A 15,372-nucleotide genomic window follows, 5' to 3' on the forward strand; every position below is an offset into this window, starting at 1 on the left:
ATATATAAAAAGAAAAAGAAAAAGAAAAAGCTCACTTGGGTGATTTGAGGTCTCTGTGGATGATTTTGTGGAGGTGAAGATAGTTCATGCCTCCAGCGATGCCCATGGCCCAGTCCATGAGCAGGGATGGCGTGATCTTCCTCCCTGCTCTCAGCACCTCGTACAGCTGTCCCTGGGCGCAGTACTCCATGATGATACAATAACAAGGAGCCTGGGTACAGATACCTCTGACAGAGTAAAGAAAGGTTATGTTTGAATTTGCAATGTTTGCCGTTACAAATGTAGACAAATGAAAGCTTAAGTGCCCAAATGTTCATCTTATTCCATCAAAGAACATTCTTCCTATTCAAAATGACTGAAACCATTATTGATAGCCTCTCTATTTCCACCTAAGCCAAGTGATCACATCTGCTTACTTGAAGGTGATGATGTTGGGATGTTTGAGCTTCCGCAGGTGCTTGATGTCTGTCTCTTTGATGTTCCGCACTTTCTTCACAGCCACTTCCTGGCCGTGCAATCTACCGAGGAAGACGGCGCCCTGGGCTCCGCTGCCCACCCACTGCAGGTCCGATATCTCCTCGAATGGGACTTCCCACTCCTCTGAAGCCAGAAAAAAAAAGCGCATATAGAAGAAAGGAATGGTTTCACTAATGTCTACTGACATGTTTTGTCATGCTGAATGATGAAACTCTGCTGCAAAATGATGCTTGAAAGTAGCTGCAGGTCTTTGTTTGGTGATGTTGAAAAGTCAGCCTGGCTACCAGACTATGGGACATTTGATGTGACACAGATTAGGCCCCTTGTGTCGTTTGTCTAATATACTTTAAAATCTCAGCAGCTTTTAAACTGATATGTATTCTCTCTAATGAATGAGTAATAGGGACCTTAATGATTCCCTGACAACTTCTCTTTGTGGTTCAAAGTGGGTCGCTGAGACATTGCTACAAGTTTTCAAGGTGACACATCCTCGAAACACTGGGGATCCCCCCACTTTTTGTCTGGTTTGTGTGTTTTTAGCATCCTTACTAAGCGATATATGTGGTAAACATGACATTTGCTAAACATCAGTGTTTACACTGCTGTGTGTAAGTACAGCAAACATAAAACACCAAAAAGACCGAGTATAAACCCAAACCTGCTAACACGTGAAACATCCAGCATCATTACAGTCGCTGGCGTGCTGCAACGAAAGGCTAAACCCGTTAGAGTAAAATCTCAAAACGGAATCCCCAGTTGATATCTTGTTCTGCTGTTGAACCTCACCTTAACCTAAGCCTGGGGTGTGCAGGCAGACAGACATAAAGCTCTAATCTCCTGCGGTTAATTCTCTCTCAGCCTCTTAAATCCTCCTTAGTGCCATTGTGGGGCTGACGCAAAACAGGGGTCCAGCGCTCGGGAGGGGGCTGGAAGAGGGAGGGAATTTCAGAGTCTGAATGTGGATGTATGGTGAACGGGAGGTGGTTGGATAGCACTCGTGTGTGTGTGTCTGTGTGCAAAGAGAAAAGATGGGAGGGGGATTCCCCACCGGTCAGCAGGGGTCCATGTGGCTGAAGACAGACTGTTAATAGAGAGAAGATAGACAGCCTACCCTGCTGCTGTTTTTAACCCGGGGAAAGAAGCTTCAGACACATTTATCATATTAATAAGGATGAAATGAATGATTAATGCCGGTGATTGATTGTGGGCTCAGTCTCTAATGAGCCCCTCAAATTTTCCTCAATAAAGACATGAAGCCACATCTGATAAACCAGAATCTCCGTGTGTCTTTGTTTCATTTGAAACAAAAAAGAGGGGACAATTTAGCGCATTACCAGATACCTTCAGTCCTTCAGAATCAATAGAGGACCAGCTTTTTACAGATATATATTGTTAGTTCCAGTCAATACTGAAAAAAAGAGTCGGTGTTGTTATATAGTGGCTGAGGATTTGGTTACAAAAGGCCCATTTATTTCACTTTTATAATATCCGTTTTGCTCTTATTGGTGTGCGTGAGACTCCCCGTGATGGCGCAGAGAGGAGGGGAACAGCGAGGTGCAGATGGGCTGGGAGTGATAACAGCACGGGATGAAAAGGAGAGGAAGGGAGACAATGAGGGATGGAAAAAGGAGGGGAGGAGAGGGGATACGTGGAAGTCAAATGGATGATAAAACATCAGAAGGCAATAAAGATGAGGAGAAGTGTAAAGCTGCCACCTTGGTGCCTGATGTCTGATGCTCTATTTATTTCATCAACTTTTGTTTTTGGCACCTTATATGACTTTATGCGTTTATGTCAGCGGCAGATATGAAATGTTTCTATTTGCGGACGTGTTTATGTGTGCACGCGTTCATCCTCATGCGTGTGTCAGGTTTGTGTTAATAGAGATGAGAGGCGCAGGGTCAGAGCATGGCCATGCATAATTCATGAGGCAGATTTGGCAGAGGGGTCTCAGGGGAGCCCTGCGCTATTGTAGTGGCTGCACACATAAACAACACAGCGTCACAGGGAGCTAGTTTCACTGTGGGGGTGGTAGTGGGTGGTGGGCACGAGCAGGAAAAAGGATGGGGGGGGGGGGAATATCAGGGGAAAATAAGCCCTTTACAGCTCTGATAGAGTCTCCCTCGCTGGCTGCAGCTCGTTCATGTCAGGAAGGGGTTTGTTTACAACGTGGCCTTTGCGGGAGTCATTTACCTACTGTCTGTTTAATGTAATTAAACTGGGGGATAAGATCATTTAATTAGCATATCAAAGCTTATCATTAAATTTAATTGAGAGCTAGGGGTTGTTTTTTTATTGCAAAAGCAAAAGTGAGAATTCAGGCATATTTGTGTTCAGTCATTTACACTGAAATAAATCTGATGGTTCGACTCACCGTCCAGGTCATGCTTGTGCTCTGTGGAGTAGGCTTTGCCGATCATTGTCCAGACAGGCCGCAGACACCCAAACAACCCCTCCAAAAACCCTCCTCCCCCTCCTGTAGACTGGCACTGTAACCTGGCGTCATTCGCCTGGCTCCTGACCGCACTGCTGTCCATATCCGGTCCCTCTCCCTCCGTCCTTCCAGGACCGCCATCGTGTTCATGGAGTTTCAGGACACTGTTGGCAAAGTGCTCCTGTTGTTCCTCGCAGGGTGTCTGGTTGTGTCCAGTAGTGTGCCCCTCTCTTCCTCCACCCCCGGGTTCCACAGCACCTCCGGTGTCTATGGAGAGGACGTTGCGAAGAACGCACTGGGTTGGGGTCAAGTCCATTTCTGGCGTGCAGGGTGTTTCGGCATCGAGGCGGCGAAAAGACGGAGGATCGGAGAGGGGTGTGTTGAAGCCGGAAAGAGAGGGCGATGGGGCGCGAGGTTCATGCATGAGGGCCATGAGTGACTGTGGTCATCAGAATAACTGAAGAAAACTGGAAAAGAGGGAAAGAAGGGAATTTAAATAAAATAATATGAGTGAAATCAAGATTAAATGAACTCTTTCTGAAAGTTGTCAGTAGTGGCTGATTTTGCAGGAGAGCGTAGTCATCTTTAGCTCCATTTTAAGTAAAAGAAAAAAAAGAAGCTTTGGCTACTATGACGTCATATGTGCAACACAAGTCTGTAGTCTAAGTCTGATAGGCAGACAAAGCACATCTTCCTGAGCCTCTCATCAATATCACCAAACTGCATTTTAAAGGTTTTGACTTCCTCCACAGATACCAAAGGAAAAGATGGAGTTCAAGATCAGAATAAAAATATATAGATACAAAAATCCACAGACAATAATCGTTTTCTGCATTTCTTACAAACACAGACAGGTGTCAGTCCACATGTACCCTGTAGTCGGGAGACTGACATCAACTGGGTAGATGCCAGTCGGTAGATATAAAACACTAAAATGTGAAAAATGGTTATGAGATAAAAGAACATTCTGTCTGCAGCATAATAGCTAAGCCTTCAGTGGAGGGCACAGAAAATAAAGAGACCAACCCCCCGTTCTTAGAATAAACTGACACTGTTAGGTATCACACTGATACAGAGTATTACATGCTTAGCGTTGCATTGCTTTTAGTTCGGCAGGATTAACTCACTGCTGCTCTGTAGTCCTAATGGTGAGACAGCTGTTTATTCACATCTTACTCGAGTGACATTAAAATGGATAAGATTACAAAATAATGAGCAAATTCTGCAGGGTTCGTGAAAGCTGTACATTTTTCCAAGGGCAGCAGCATCTGCACACTCAATGGAGAAGAAAAATGCATTATTTCTCACCAGAGCCTCTTGAAGTAAACCACTCCTTTGATGGACAAGCAACAACAGGATTTACATGCTCGGTAAAACAAGAACACAAGTCAAAATGTTCGTAGTACTATCATCATCATGTTCAAGTTCTTGATAAAGAACCAGCAGAATATGAGGAACAGTCACAGCAATGCAGAGCACAGTTTTGGAGTAGATGGGACAATAAACTTGCACAATAAGAAAACAGGATACTTTTGTTAAAACCCCGAACTTGGAGCTCATCAATTTCCATTTCAGTTATTATGAGATGCACTTCATGCATTTCTACATCAGTCAATTTGGAGGTCAATTTGAGGGAAATTGAGTGAATTACCATTAGACTACATCAACCATCCCACTGTGACACTCCCACTAGAAGTAAAGTGCTGATGTCTGATGAATGAGCTATTAGCCGACTTACCCAAGATGCATATAAACATCCATAATTCCCTGTCCTCAGATTAATCAGAGACTCTGAAACAAGGCAGAGTCAGCCTGGAGATTTCATTATCCAAGAAACTAACAACAAACCCCCAAGTCTGGAAAAACCACCCTCATTATTATGTGATGCACTAAGAGAAACTCAACCACTAAGACACATCTGGTGTACACATCAGTCACATCCGACTGATCCTGCCTCCTAATAGTCCTGCTCCGTTTCTCACTTTCTTTATTTCGAGGTGTCAGCTGCGGGAGCCGCAGGAGCAACTACGGTCTGTTACAGGCCAGCGCATTGTGGATGTATCGGAGGCGCATCATTGCCTCTCCTGGCACCTCCTGCGGTTACGACCCGGAGCGCCAGTGGAGCATCACTGACAGCACTGAAGTTACACTCAAACGCACGATGGCACTTTAAATTGGGGAAAAAAAATAAAAGAAGTAACGTGTTATTTTATGCAAAGACCACCCGCTTCTCCTCATGCTTACCTGCCTAACAACTCGACTGGAAGAAGCCAATTTGACGATTCCTACCTCAATGCCGATAACTGGAGTCCATCGCTGATGACTGCAAAAGATTATTCCTCTCTAGGATTTATTGGTCCTTTCTGATTTTCTCCCTTGTCCTCCTGTCCGTGTATCGAGCATCCGCGCTCAGCCTTCTCTACATCCAGCGCGGGTTTCCAATCGCAGGGCTCTGTGGAGGTCTGTTTTTCTCCTGCGTTAATTTGAAACGATAGAAAACGCAGATATTTTTCCTTGTTTGGGTTGTTTTCTTGATCCTACACCTCCTCCCCCTTTTCAATTCCCCTCTGAGGATGCTGCGATATGCGCACTCCCAGGCAATTTATACGACCGTCTCTCCCAGGCTGTAGTAAACACGAGCGATGGAGAGAGCGAAGCGAGGCTGTGTGGGAGGGAGGGAGCGCTGATGCCCTCCTATCAGAGGAGAAATCTGGAGTGACGAGTGCAGTCCGGTGAGAGACGGGACAACCGCAGGTACACGGGCTCGAGTGAGGCTACTCTTAGAGCAGGGAGGAGGGTCAGCCGGCATGTGAGGTGACCAAAATGATGTCATTCTCAAAGCATGCAGCATTTGACTGGACAGCACCATTTAAATCCCCTCAAAACCTATTAACGCCCTCTGAACAGAGCGCAGAGTAATTGATGGATAATCTGCAGACTCCGTCTGCCACAAAAGGGACACGAAGGAAGGACGTTTTTTTTGTTTGTTTAAAAAAAAAAAAATTATATCATCATCATCTCCAATCTCTCCTGACCCATTTCTGTGAGACAGGACAGCACATGCAGAACCTAAATGGGACTGTCCCCCAGCGTCATTTGTTTCCCTAAGCGACCATAATTAACCTGAATGAAATAAAATATCAAACTAATTTAAACAACTGTCATTTTTTCTAACACAAAGCTCAGCTCTGTTTGAGGAACCACGCCACCAGCAGATAACTGCCTTCACCTTAAATAAAGTTATTATTCAAGGTATTTTCAAGGCCTTGCAGCGTACAGGGCACACATGGTTCTCCAACACCCCAACTATCATACAAACAAGATCCAGGATGCAACAAATGCAAATACATTTTAAACAAAACTAGACTATTAAAAGTACAGAAAGGAGAAACTCTGATGAGGACAAACTTTTTATATTATTTCACAAAAACAGAGTGTCTCCGCTACCTATTGTTCAGAGGGCTTCCTTTAAACTTGCAATCAGATCGGATTTTCAGACTTTTTGTTTTTAACAGTACCAAAAATAAAGAAGTAACACTTGCAACATTTTAACCATATCCAATCCATTTTTTCCCAGGATGTTTCAGGATTTTGTCAAGCCATTTCATGGGAATATTGACACTGAACAACAACATTACAACTTAAAACTGCCGACATTTAGAGAAATGCTGCAAGATGAATAATTTGTGTAAACAGTGGAGAACCTCCAGCTAAAAAGCATAAAGGGCCGTGAAACAGCTGAGGATGCTGTGGGTGAGCTTTGTCTTTACTGAGAGTGTAAATGGTTGTAGCTACATGACCCTTTTGAGTGGTAAATCCAAATCCAGCCCTTATCTCCCAGATTAAGCCCGTGCTGGGCTTAAATCCATAACGATGACCTCATTGTGCCGCTTGTACACAGTAGGGAAATCCTAGCTAGCGCATAGACAATCCACGGAGAGACCTGAAAACCACTCACAAACACGAGTATTCTCCACTTTCTCCTCCTACTAATGAATGCTGTATGAAGTCACGATGAAAAAAAGATCACTGTGCCGGCTCAGTTTGATGCCCCTCATGAAATCTGAGCAAGGAGAAACTGATTGCTTCTGTTTTCATTTATTCATCTTTGAGTCATTCTGTGCTACCCGAATCCTCGCCAAGTGAAAACAAGACACGTTTTCATTTTTTTTAAAGCTTGAAATAAGATTTGTAATAAAGAAGTAGACTGAAAACAAGAGTTCTTTTATAATTCTGTCCATCAAAGGGGACCAAGAGCAATAGCAAACTAATACTGGGCCTATTAACAATTTAATAACTAACACAGTCAGACTCTGTGAGAGACTAAATTATCCTTTTCAGTACTTCTAAATATTTAATTACTTTATTTTGATAGTAATTTTTAATGCTTTTCATTTTCAAATGTGAAGGAGCATTATCTCATAGCTTACTCTCCCAAATGAACATTCAAAACACCCTTGCCAAAAAGTAGTTTATGAATGTTTCATTTGGGTTTTAATATCACATGAAGGAGAAACTGTGGGCTTTGCAAGGAAAACTCAGTAGCTTTAATCAGTCTTGCTATTTTATGAAATCCCCATCTACAATCCTCTTCTCACTGTGTCTTAAGGCGGTCTGAATAGAGAAGCACACTCTGTTTTTTTCCTCTATTTCAATCTTTTTGCGTTAAAACTTTCTTCATGATTTATTCAGTGGACCTTGTAGTTGCAGGAAGGCCTCTCGTCAGTGATGTTCAGGCCTCTAAGGATTAACGCTGCTGCCTCTGATGTCCACCAATGCAGCTTCAGCTCCTGTTGAGGTAACTCCACCAGAAACAAGAACAGAAGTAACGCTGAAGGGTATCGCGTGTTTTAGATACAAGCCGTCAGCCTGCACAGTGACAGCTTTTAAGAACGATACTCGATGGGGATCCCATTTACTTTTAAAATAATTACACAATAGATTTGGAATTCAGATTGCCTGGCAAATTACACCTCCAGAACGTAAACTCTTTCTGCATATATATATTAAAACGAAAATCAAACTTCTAAAGAGCAGTTGGACTACTGTGGAGGTACTGTGGCGTCCATCCAAAAAGCTGATGTAAAAATGCAGCATTGTTTGGCAACATGTATCATAATCTGTAGGAGGGAATTAAGAGACTCCTGCAGTGAAGAATGTCAAGAGGAATGTCATGTGTGTGCATGTGCGCATGCACGGCTCTGCTGCTGAATATACAGTATGTTTTTTGAGGCCTCGTGCCAAGTGGACACAGATTGTCCAAGTCCGGTTAGCAGGAAGGTGGTAGGGTATACGTGTGTGTGTGTGGCGGGATGTAGACTAGAGAATGAGGGGGAGGGTTGCTTCTGGCTTACTTGAAAGGCTATTTATGGATCCTCATCGAGAGGCCCTTGTGTTACTCATTGTTACTTTCACTCACACGTAGCTGAATAGGTGGCTCATCATTAAAGCTCACTCAACTCTGCTGCTGAAGGCAAAGTTGAACATAAGAAGCAAAGATGATTTTCACTTTGCTTCATCATCGTGTTGACTGGAAGCCAACAGCAGAGCGGCAGACATTTTTGGAGTTTTCTAATGACTGAAGAAAGATGTGTGTCTGCATTTTTGTGCACTTGTGCCAATGTGCACTGCGGAGTGACTTCTTCCCGTTTGTTGGGGGAGGCTGATATTGGACAGCACTTTCATTAATCAGGTTGTCAGTACTGTTTGCTTCATCCATATTGTATGTCGATGGGATTCATTAAGATTGGCACCAACCAGCATTGATGTGCGATGGGAGGGTGTTGCAAGTGGGTGGGGGGAGTCTCCATCCCAACAAGATGATCTCACCTCCTGTCTGCAGCTCAGGAAAAAAAAAAAAAACCAAAAAAAAAAAAAACCAGCTTTCATTCATGAAGTCCATCCATTCACACATGCGCGTGCTCAGACACGTGCACACAAACACACACACATACAACCCAACGTGTCTCCTAATGGGATGCCGAGGAGACAGTTGTGCCAATGAGGCAATATTCAGGTGAGATCACTGCCGGATGCCGTGGCTCCTCTTTCCATTTCAAAACTCTAAAGGATGTGTGTTTGATACTGTTATAGACAGTGTTGTTGTTAATGTATGTTTGGGGGCGTTGAACCCCGGAACCTTCAGAGGTTTTTCAGGGTTCTCCCTGCCGGAATGTTATGTATGGGACAGTTTCCTGTATGTGTGCGACTAGCTGTGGTTGTTTCTAAAAGTGGTCAGTAAACGTCCTAAAACTGGCACTTGAGTTTCCGAGCATTTTTGTCCTGAGGTTATAACACCTTTTTGGCGACGAGGATAAAAGCCGAACGCGGACAGTTTTGAGTTTTTGCTACGGATTTTGCAGTCGGACTACCACTTCGCATCTATGGCTACGATCGGATCGCTCACGGAGTTTGCCGAGGGAGACGGCGACTGGATTGAATATGTCGAGAGGCTTGAACACTTTTTCTTGGCAAACGACATTTCGGACGAAGAAAAAAAAAAGGTCAGTTCTTCTCAGTGCGTGTGGAGCGAGGACCTACAAGTTGATACGTAACCTGACGACGCCTCGGAAGCCCGGGGACTTCAGTTTCAAAGAACTGGTGACGTTGGTGCAAAATCATCACTGCCCGAAACCCTCCGTGATTGTTCAGCGGTTCAAATTCCACACTCATTCACGCAAGCCGGGAGTTTCGGTGGCTGCGTATGTGACGGAGCTGAGACAGCTATCGGAGCACTGTGAGTTTGGAGGCGTGCTGGATGACATGCTCCGCGACAGGTTGGTGTGTGGTATAAATGATGATGGCATGCAGCGTCGGTTGTTGGGGGAGCCCACACTGGACTTTAAGAAAGCTTTGGAAATTGCTCAGGCAATAGAAACGGCAGCTAATAACACTAAAGACATTCGGAAAGCTAACAACAATATGCACTCAACCGAGGTGCATCATGTATCTCGGAGTGTGAGGGGCAAACTGAGGGAGCTTTTGGAGTGTTACCGGTGTGGGGGGGCACACTTTGCCAAGGACTGTGTTTTCAAAGACAGTACCTGCCATAACTGCAAGAAAAAGGGGCACTTAGCCAAGAAATGCAGGGGCACTAAGGAGAAATCAAAGAAGGAATGGAAGACAAAACACAAACTAAACACTCATCACCTGCAGGGCATGGCGCCTGAGGAGGATGAGTGTGTTTTCAACATGTTTAATCTGGTTGGCTTTAATAAGTGCTGTGCGGAGCCCATCTATGCCACTATCCAGGTAAATGGGAAGGAGCTACAAATGGAGGTGGATACAGGGGCTTCAGCTTCGGTGATCAGCCAAGCCACCTACCACAGCTTGTGGCACTCGGGCGGGGCACCAGCCATCCAAGCGACTGAGATAAGCCTTAGACAGTACACAGGTGAATGCATTCCCCTGCTTGGTGCTATAGAGGTGCATGCAGCATATCAGGGTCAAGAAGCTGCAGCAACACTGCTGGTGGTGAAAGGGGAGGGGCCTAGTCTGCAGAAAATCCGCCTGAACTGGAGGGAAATCAGGTATGTAACGGTAATAGCAGAGTTACTGGGAAAGTATGCAGATGTGTTCAAGAATGAATTGGGCACTCTCCGGGGCACCACTGTGAAGCTGTGTGTGGACCCTTTTGCCCGGCCACGCTTTTTCAAACCACGCACTGTACCATACGCCATGAAGGCCAAGGTGGAAGCAGAGTTGGAGAGACTACAACAGATAGGGGTCATTGAGCCAATAGAGTTCTCGGACTGGGCAGCCCCGATCGTACCAGTGTTGAAAGAGGACGGAGGGGTGCGTATATGCGGTGATTACAAACTGACAGTGAACCAAGCCTCTCAGCTCGACGCCTACCCTCTGCCTCGAGTGGATGACCTTTTTGCCACACTGGCGGGTGGTCGGACATTCACAAAGTTGGATATGAGTCATGCTTACCAGCAGTTGCTGCTGGATGAGGAATCAAAAAAATATGTGACAATAAACACACACAAGGGGCTGTTCAAGTACAACCGCCTGGTGTTTGGCGTTGCATCCAGTCCGGCTATCTTTCAGCGCACTATGGACAATCTTCTGCAAAACATTCCTGGTGTTGCTGTTTACTTGGATGACATTTTAGTTACAGGTAAAACAGAAGAGGAGCATCTGCGTAACCTTGAGCAGGTGTTGAAGAAGCTCTCAGAAGCTGGGTTGCGTTTGAAGCGCAGTAAGTGTGTTTTCCAAGCCCCTAGCGTGACATACCTGGGTCATCGCATTTCTGCACAGGGCCTGTCCCCACTGGAAGAGAAAGTGAGGGCAGTAAAAGAAGCCCCGAGTCCAAAGAATGTAGCTGAACTAAGATCATTCTTGGGCTTAGTGAACTATTATGGGAAGTTTTTGCCTGACCTCTCCAGCATGCTTGCTCCCCTGTACGGGCTGCTGCACAAAGACAGTCAGTGGAGGTGGTCCCAAGCACAGGAGAAGGCCTTCAGACAGGTAAAAGAACTGTTACAATCGGCACCACTCCTGGTGCATTTTGATCCGGAGAAGGAGGTGGTCCTGTCCTGTGATGCCTCCCCGTATGGCATAGGAGCTGTTCTTTCCCATCGTATGGAAGAGGGGGAAGAGAAACCGGTCGGATATGCGTCACGCACGCTCACAGCAGCAGAAAAGGGCTATTCACAGCTTGAGAAGGAAGGCTTAGCAATAGTTTTTGCTGTGAAACGTTTTCATCAGTACCTGTATGGCCGCCCATTTACTGTTGTTACAGACCATAAGCCCCTCCTGAGTCTCTTTAGTGAAACAAAAGGCATCCCACCCATGGCTTCAGCCCGGGTTCAGCGCTGGGCATTAACATTGTCGGCATACCAGTATCGCATTGTTTATAAGGCGGGACCTGAAAATGCGAATGCAGATGCTTTCAGCCGCCTCCCCCTCCCGGAAGTCCCCGACCAGTCGAACTTGCCCCCAGAAACTGTGTTTTTGCTGGACAAGCTGGCGAACTCTCCGGTCTGTGCTAAAAACATCAAAGCATGGACTGAACGGGATCCAGAGTTATCTCGGGTTAAACAGTGGCTGTTGCAGGGCTGGCCAGCAACAGTGGAGCAAGATCAGCTCAAACCGTATGCCAAGCGTCAGCAGGAGCTCAGTGTTCAAGAGGGCTGCATCCTGTGGGGTTCCCGAGTCATTATTCCGCCTCCAGGTCGGTCACAGATCATTGAAGTGTTGCATGAGGCTCATCCAGGGATTTCTCGGATGAAAAGTCTGGCAAGGTCATTCGTGTGGTGGCCGGGAATGGACAGTGCCTTGGAAGACAAGGTAAAAGCCTGTTCTCAATGTCAGTCAAACCAAAAAATGCCACCACCTGCCCCACTCCACCCATGGGAGTGGCCTGGCCGTCCATGGTCCAGGCTTCATCTAGCTTTTGCCGGCCCCTTTTTGGGCCACATGTTCCTGGTGTTGGTGGATGCGCATTCAAAATGGCTGGATGCCCACATAATGCCGACCATCACAGCCCCAGTCGTCGCAGACACACTCCGGAGAATCTTTGCAACACATGGATTACCAGAGGCAGTGGTCACGGACAATGGGCCCACGTTCACAAGTGGGGTTTTCCAAGAATTTATGGAGAGAAATGGGATCCGACATATCTGCACAGCACCCTACCACCCTGCCTCTAATGGCTTAGCGGAGCGCGCCGTGGAGACGCTGAAAGACGGTCTAAAAAAAATGCCAGGTCTTTCCATAGAAAAGAGGCTCTGCCGTTTCCTGTTTCAGTATCGCATCACGCCTCATACAACCACAAGCTTGTCCCCAGCGGAGTTGCTGATGGGGAGGAAGCCCAGATCTCATCTGGACCTTCTTCGCCCAGATGTGGGAGCCAGAGTCGCCCAGTCACAAGGTGGGCAGAAGGTGAGACATGATCTACATGCCAGAGGCTGTGTTTTCAGGCAGGGAGACTGTGTATATCAAAAACTTTACGGGTGGCTCACGGTGGCTGCCTGGCGTCATTCACCACAGTTCAGGGCCAGTATCTTTTGTGGTGGAGTTGTTGGATGGCAGACAAGTTTGCAGGCACAAGGATCGATCATGTGAGAGCCCGCACGGATGGAGCTGAGAAGAGGGCTCAGAGTGGTTCGCACGCACATGGTGGAGACAGGGCTGTGGACATTGTGGGGCCTCAGAGTGGTTCACCCGAAGGGGAAGTCGTGTCAGCAGCCCCTGAGATCGGGATTGGTTCTTCAGTATCACCAGAAGGGCTGGTGGAGCAATCTAAGTCACCTGAGCCGAACCCGGTCACAGGAGCTCAGCAGGCTCCTAGCCTAGAGAACCCAGCAGCAGGACTGAGAAGGTCAAAGAGGCAGCACAAGCCCCCTGATAGACTGAATTGTTAAAATAATGTGGTGTTGAATTCTCCCTCTCTTTTTGTACTTATGCATAATTGCTATGTTGTGGGTTTTTGCTTAAGGGGGGGGGAAGTGTTATAGACAGTGTTGTTGTTAATGTATGTTTGGGGGCGTTGAACCCCGGAACCTTCAGAGGTTTTTCAGGGTTCTCCCTGCCGGAATGTTATGTGTGGGACAGTTTCCTGTATGTGTGCGACTAGCTGTGGTTGTTTCTAAAAGTGGTCAGTAAACGTCCTAAAACTGACCACTTAGAGAGGGAACAAAAACAGTGGAAACTAATGTGCGACAAGCAAGCAGTTGTTTACACATCCAGTAAACAATGAACACCATTAATGTCTTATTGCACATTTTTGATCTCTTATAACTACATGCCACAAGACGTTTCACCAGCTGTGACTGTTTTCTATTTGTCACCAGTCTGACTGAAAATTCACTGTCTGCTGAACGATACTGTGAGAATTACCAGAATGAACCAAAACAAATCTGAAATTAGTCGTAAGGCTCGATGAAGTTAAGCTAAGTTGGTGATTCAGGTGATTTCCTTCAGGTTTAACATTGTGACAGATCCCTTTTCACAAAATTTGGCATATTTAATCTTTATATACTGTTCATATTTCAAGACCTCACAACAGTTGGTAACATTTTTGGCCCAAATCACAAATTTCCCCATACTATACTTAATTTTAAACTGCAGGTCTACTTGGAGTGTCTAAATAGCCACTGTCATACTAATAAATTGATTATTAATCCTTTATTGACCTTTCAGAGGCAGGTAAAGTTTCTTTTTGAGGTTTTACAATGCTTATTTTTGAGAAAAGGCATCCGAAGTACACCAAAGTGCTTTCCAGTAAAATCATGATACAGATAAAAATCACAATATAAAATATAAATTACAGATATAAATAAAATATACGTATAACCATCAGGCTGCATCCACACTGGAAGTGATTCACGGTGACGTAGTAAGTCATTCACTTGCTACGTCGCTGTGCTACCATCACCGGTGGTTATTTTGTGACTGAGGGCAAAATTACCGACGATGAAGCCAAGTGGGCGGGACCTAAGATCCATTTTTCTGGATAGTGCTGGATACCAATGACTGACATATGACTTGGTAGTAAATACATTAGGGGGTTACCTAGGCAACTGGAGCCTGGAATGTCTGCAAATAACCAGCCTATGCTTCAAAACGATAAGTGGAGAGAATTGCTTCCAGTGTACGCAAGCTTTACAACAACTAAATGCTGCTGTGTCATTAAAAAAAAAAAAATCTTCCTAACTATCATCTACAATACTGTGCATACGTCTTGAGCCACCACTAGTTTCTTTATGTTTTGCTTCCAAGATATCGGGCTTTGTTGCTCTTGAGCAACAGGCCAAATTACACAAGAACTGGACTGAAAATAAGAAGGAATGCGGTCAGGTGAGACTTCCAGCTGTGAGTGTCTACAGTCATCTGTAAAACACAGTGGAGACACTCATGGTTTGGGCTTCATTTTAGTCAGTGGTGTTGGGGAGATCAAATTATGAACACAGAAATGTAACATTAGATTTTTATCCACAATGCAGTATCATCTGCAATGCATCTGATTGACAACAGTTACATTTTACAGCAATGACAATGATTCCAAACACCCTGCCAATGCATATGCAAAGCATACCTGAACAGAAAAACACAATGTAACACTATCGGTCATGGACTGGCCTCCCCAGAGTCCTGACCTCGACGATATTGAAAGTGTAGAATCATCTTGACAAAGGAGTGAAACAAAAGGCAGAAACATCCAAAGAAGAGTTTTAAATGTCCTCCAGGAAGCTTCATAAGAGAGTTCAGGGTGTGTTAAAGAATAACAGTGCTCATACCAAATATTCACTCTTCAGCTTATTAGAATTGTGCAGACTATGTTTTTGACTTAAATACCGTATTCGCATTTATGTTTGCACGTTTCAATAAATTGCTGCAACTTTTCCTAGCAAAATATAAAAAAATGAGGGGTGGCTCAAGACAATAGCTATACTTACAATACAACATAAAAATATTCAGAGCAGTGGTAAGCAACCATTCAAGGTAAGTTCTTA

The 15,372-nt window shown here is 45.1% G+C and overlaps 1 protein-coding gene across 2 annotated transcripts in view; it reads right to left on the reverse strand.

Annotated features, from left to right (window-relative positions):
- Positions 1 to 15,372, reverse strand: part of LOC308402278 (mitogen-activated protein kinase kinase kinase 12-like) — a 34,662-nt gene that overhangs the window by 12,310 nt on the left and 6,980 nt on the right. The window contains exons 2-5 of one of the 2 annotated variants that reach the window (XM_080890973.1): positions 5,201 to 5,384; positions 2,852 to 3,378; positions 417 to 600; positions 36 to 227 (exon numbers count right to left, since the gene is read on the reverse strand). In XM_080890973.1, the coding sequence (XP_080747099.1) occupies positions 36 to 227; positions 417 to 600; positions 2,852 to 3,344 (869 nt within the window). In that variant the 5' untranslated portion in view covers positions 3,345 to 3,378; positions 5,201 to 5,384. The remainder of the gene's footprint in view (positions 1 to 35; positions 228 to 416; positions 601 to 2,851; positions 3,379 to 5,200; positions 5,385 to 15,372) is intronic. The other variant, XM_080890974.1, reaches the window with a different exon arrangement.

Source organism: Rhamphochromis sp. 'chilingali', assembly GCF_963969265.1.
Source record: "Rhamphochromis sp. 'chilingali' genome assembly, chromosome: 9".
Taxonomy (NCBI): domain Eukaryota; kingdom Metazoa; phylum Chordata; class Actinopteri; order Cichliformes; family Cichlidae; genus Rhamphochromis; species Rhamphochromis sp. 'chilingali'.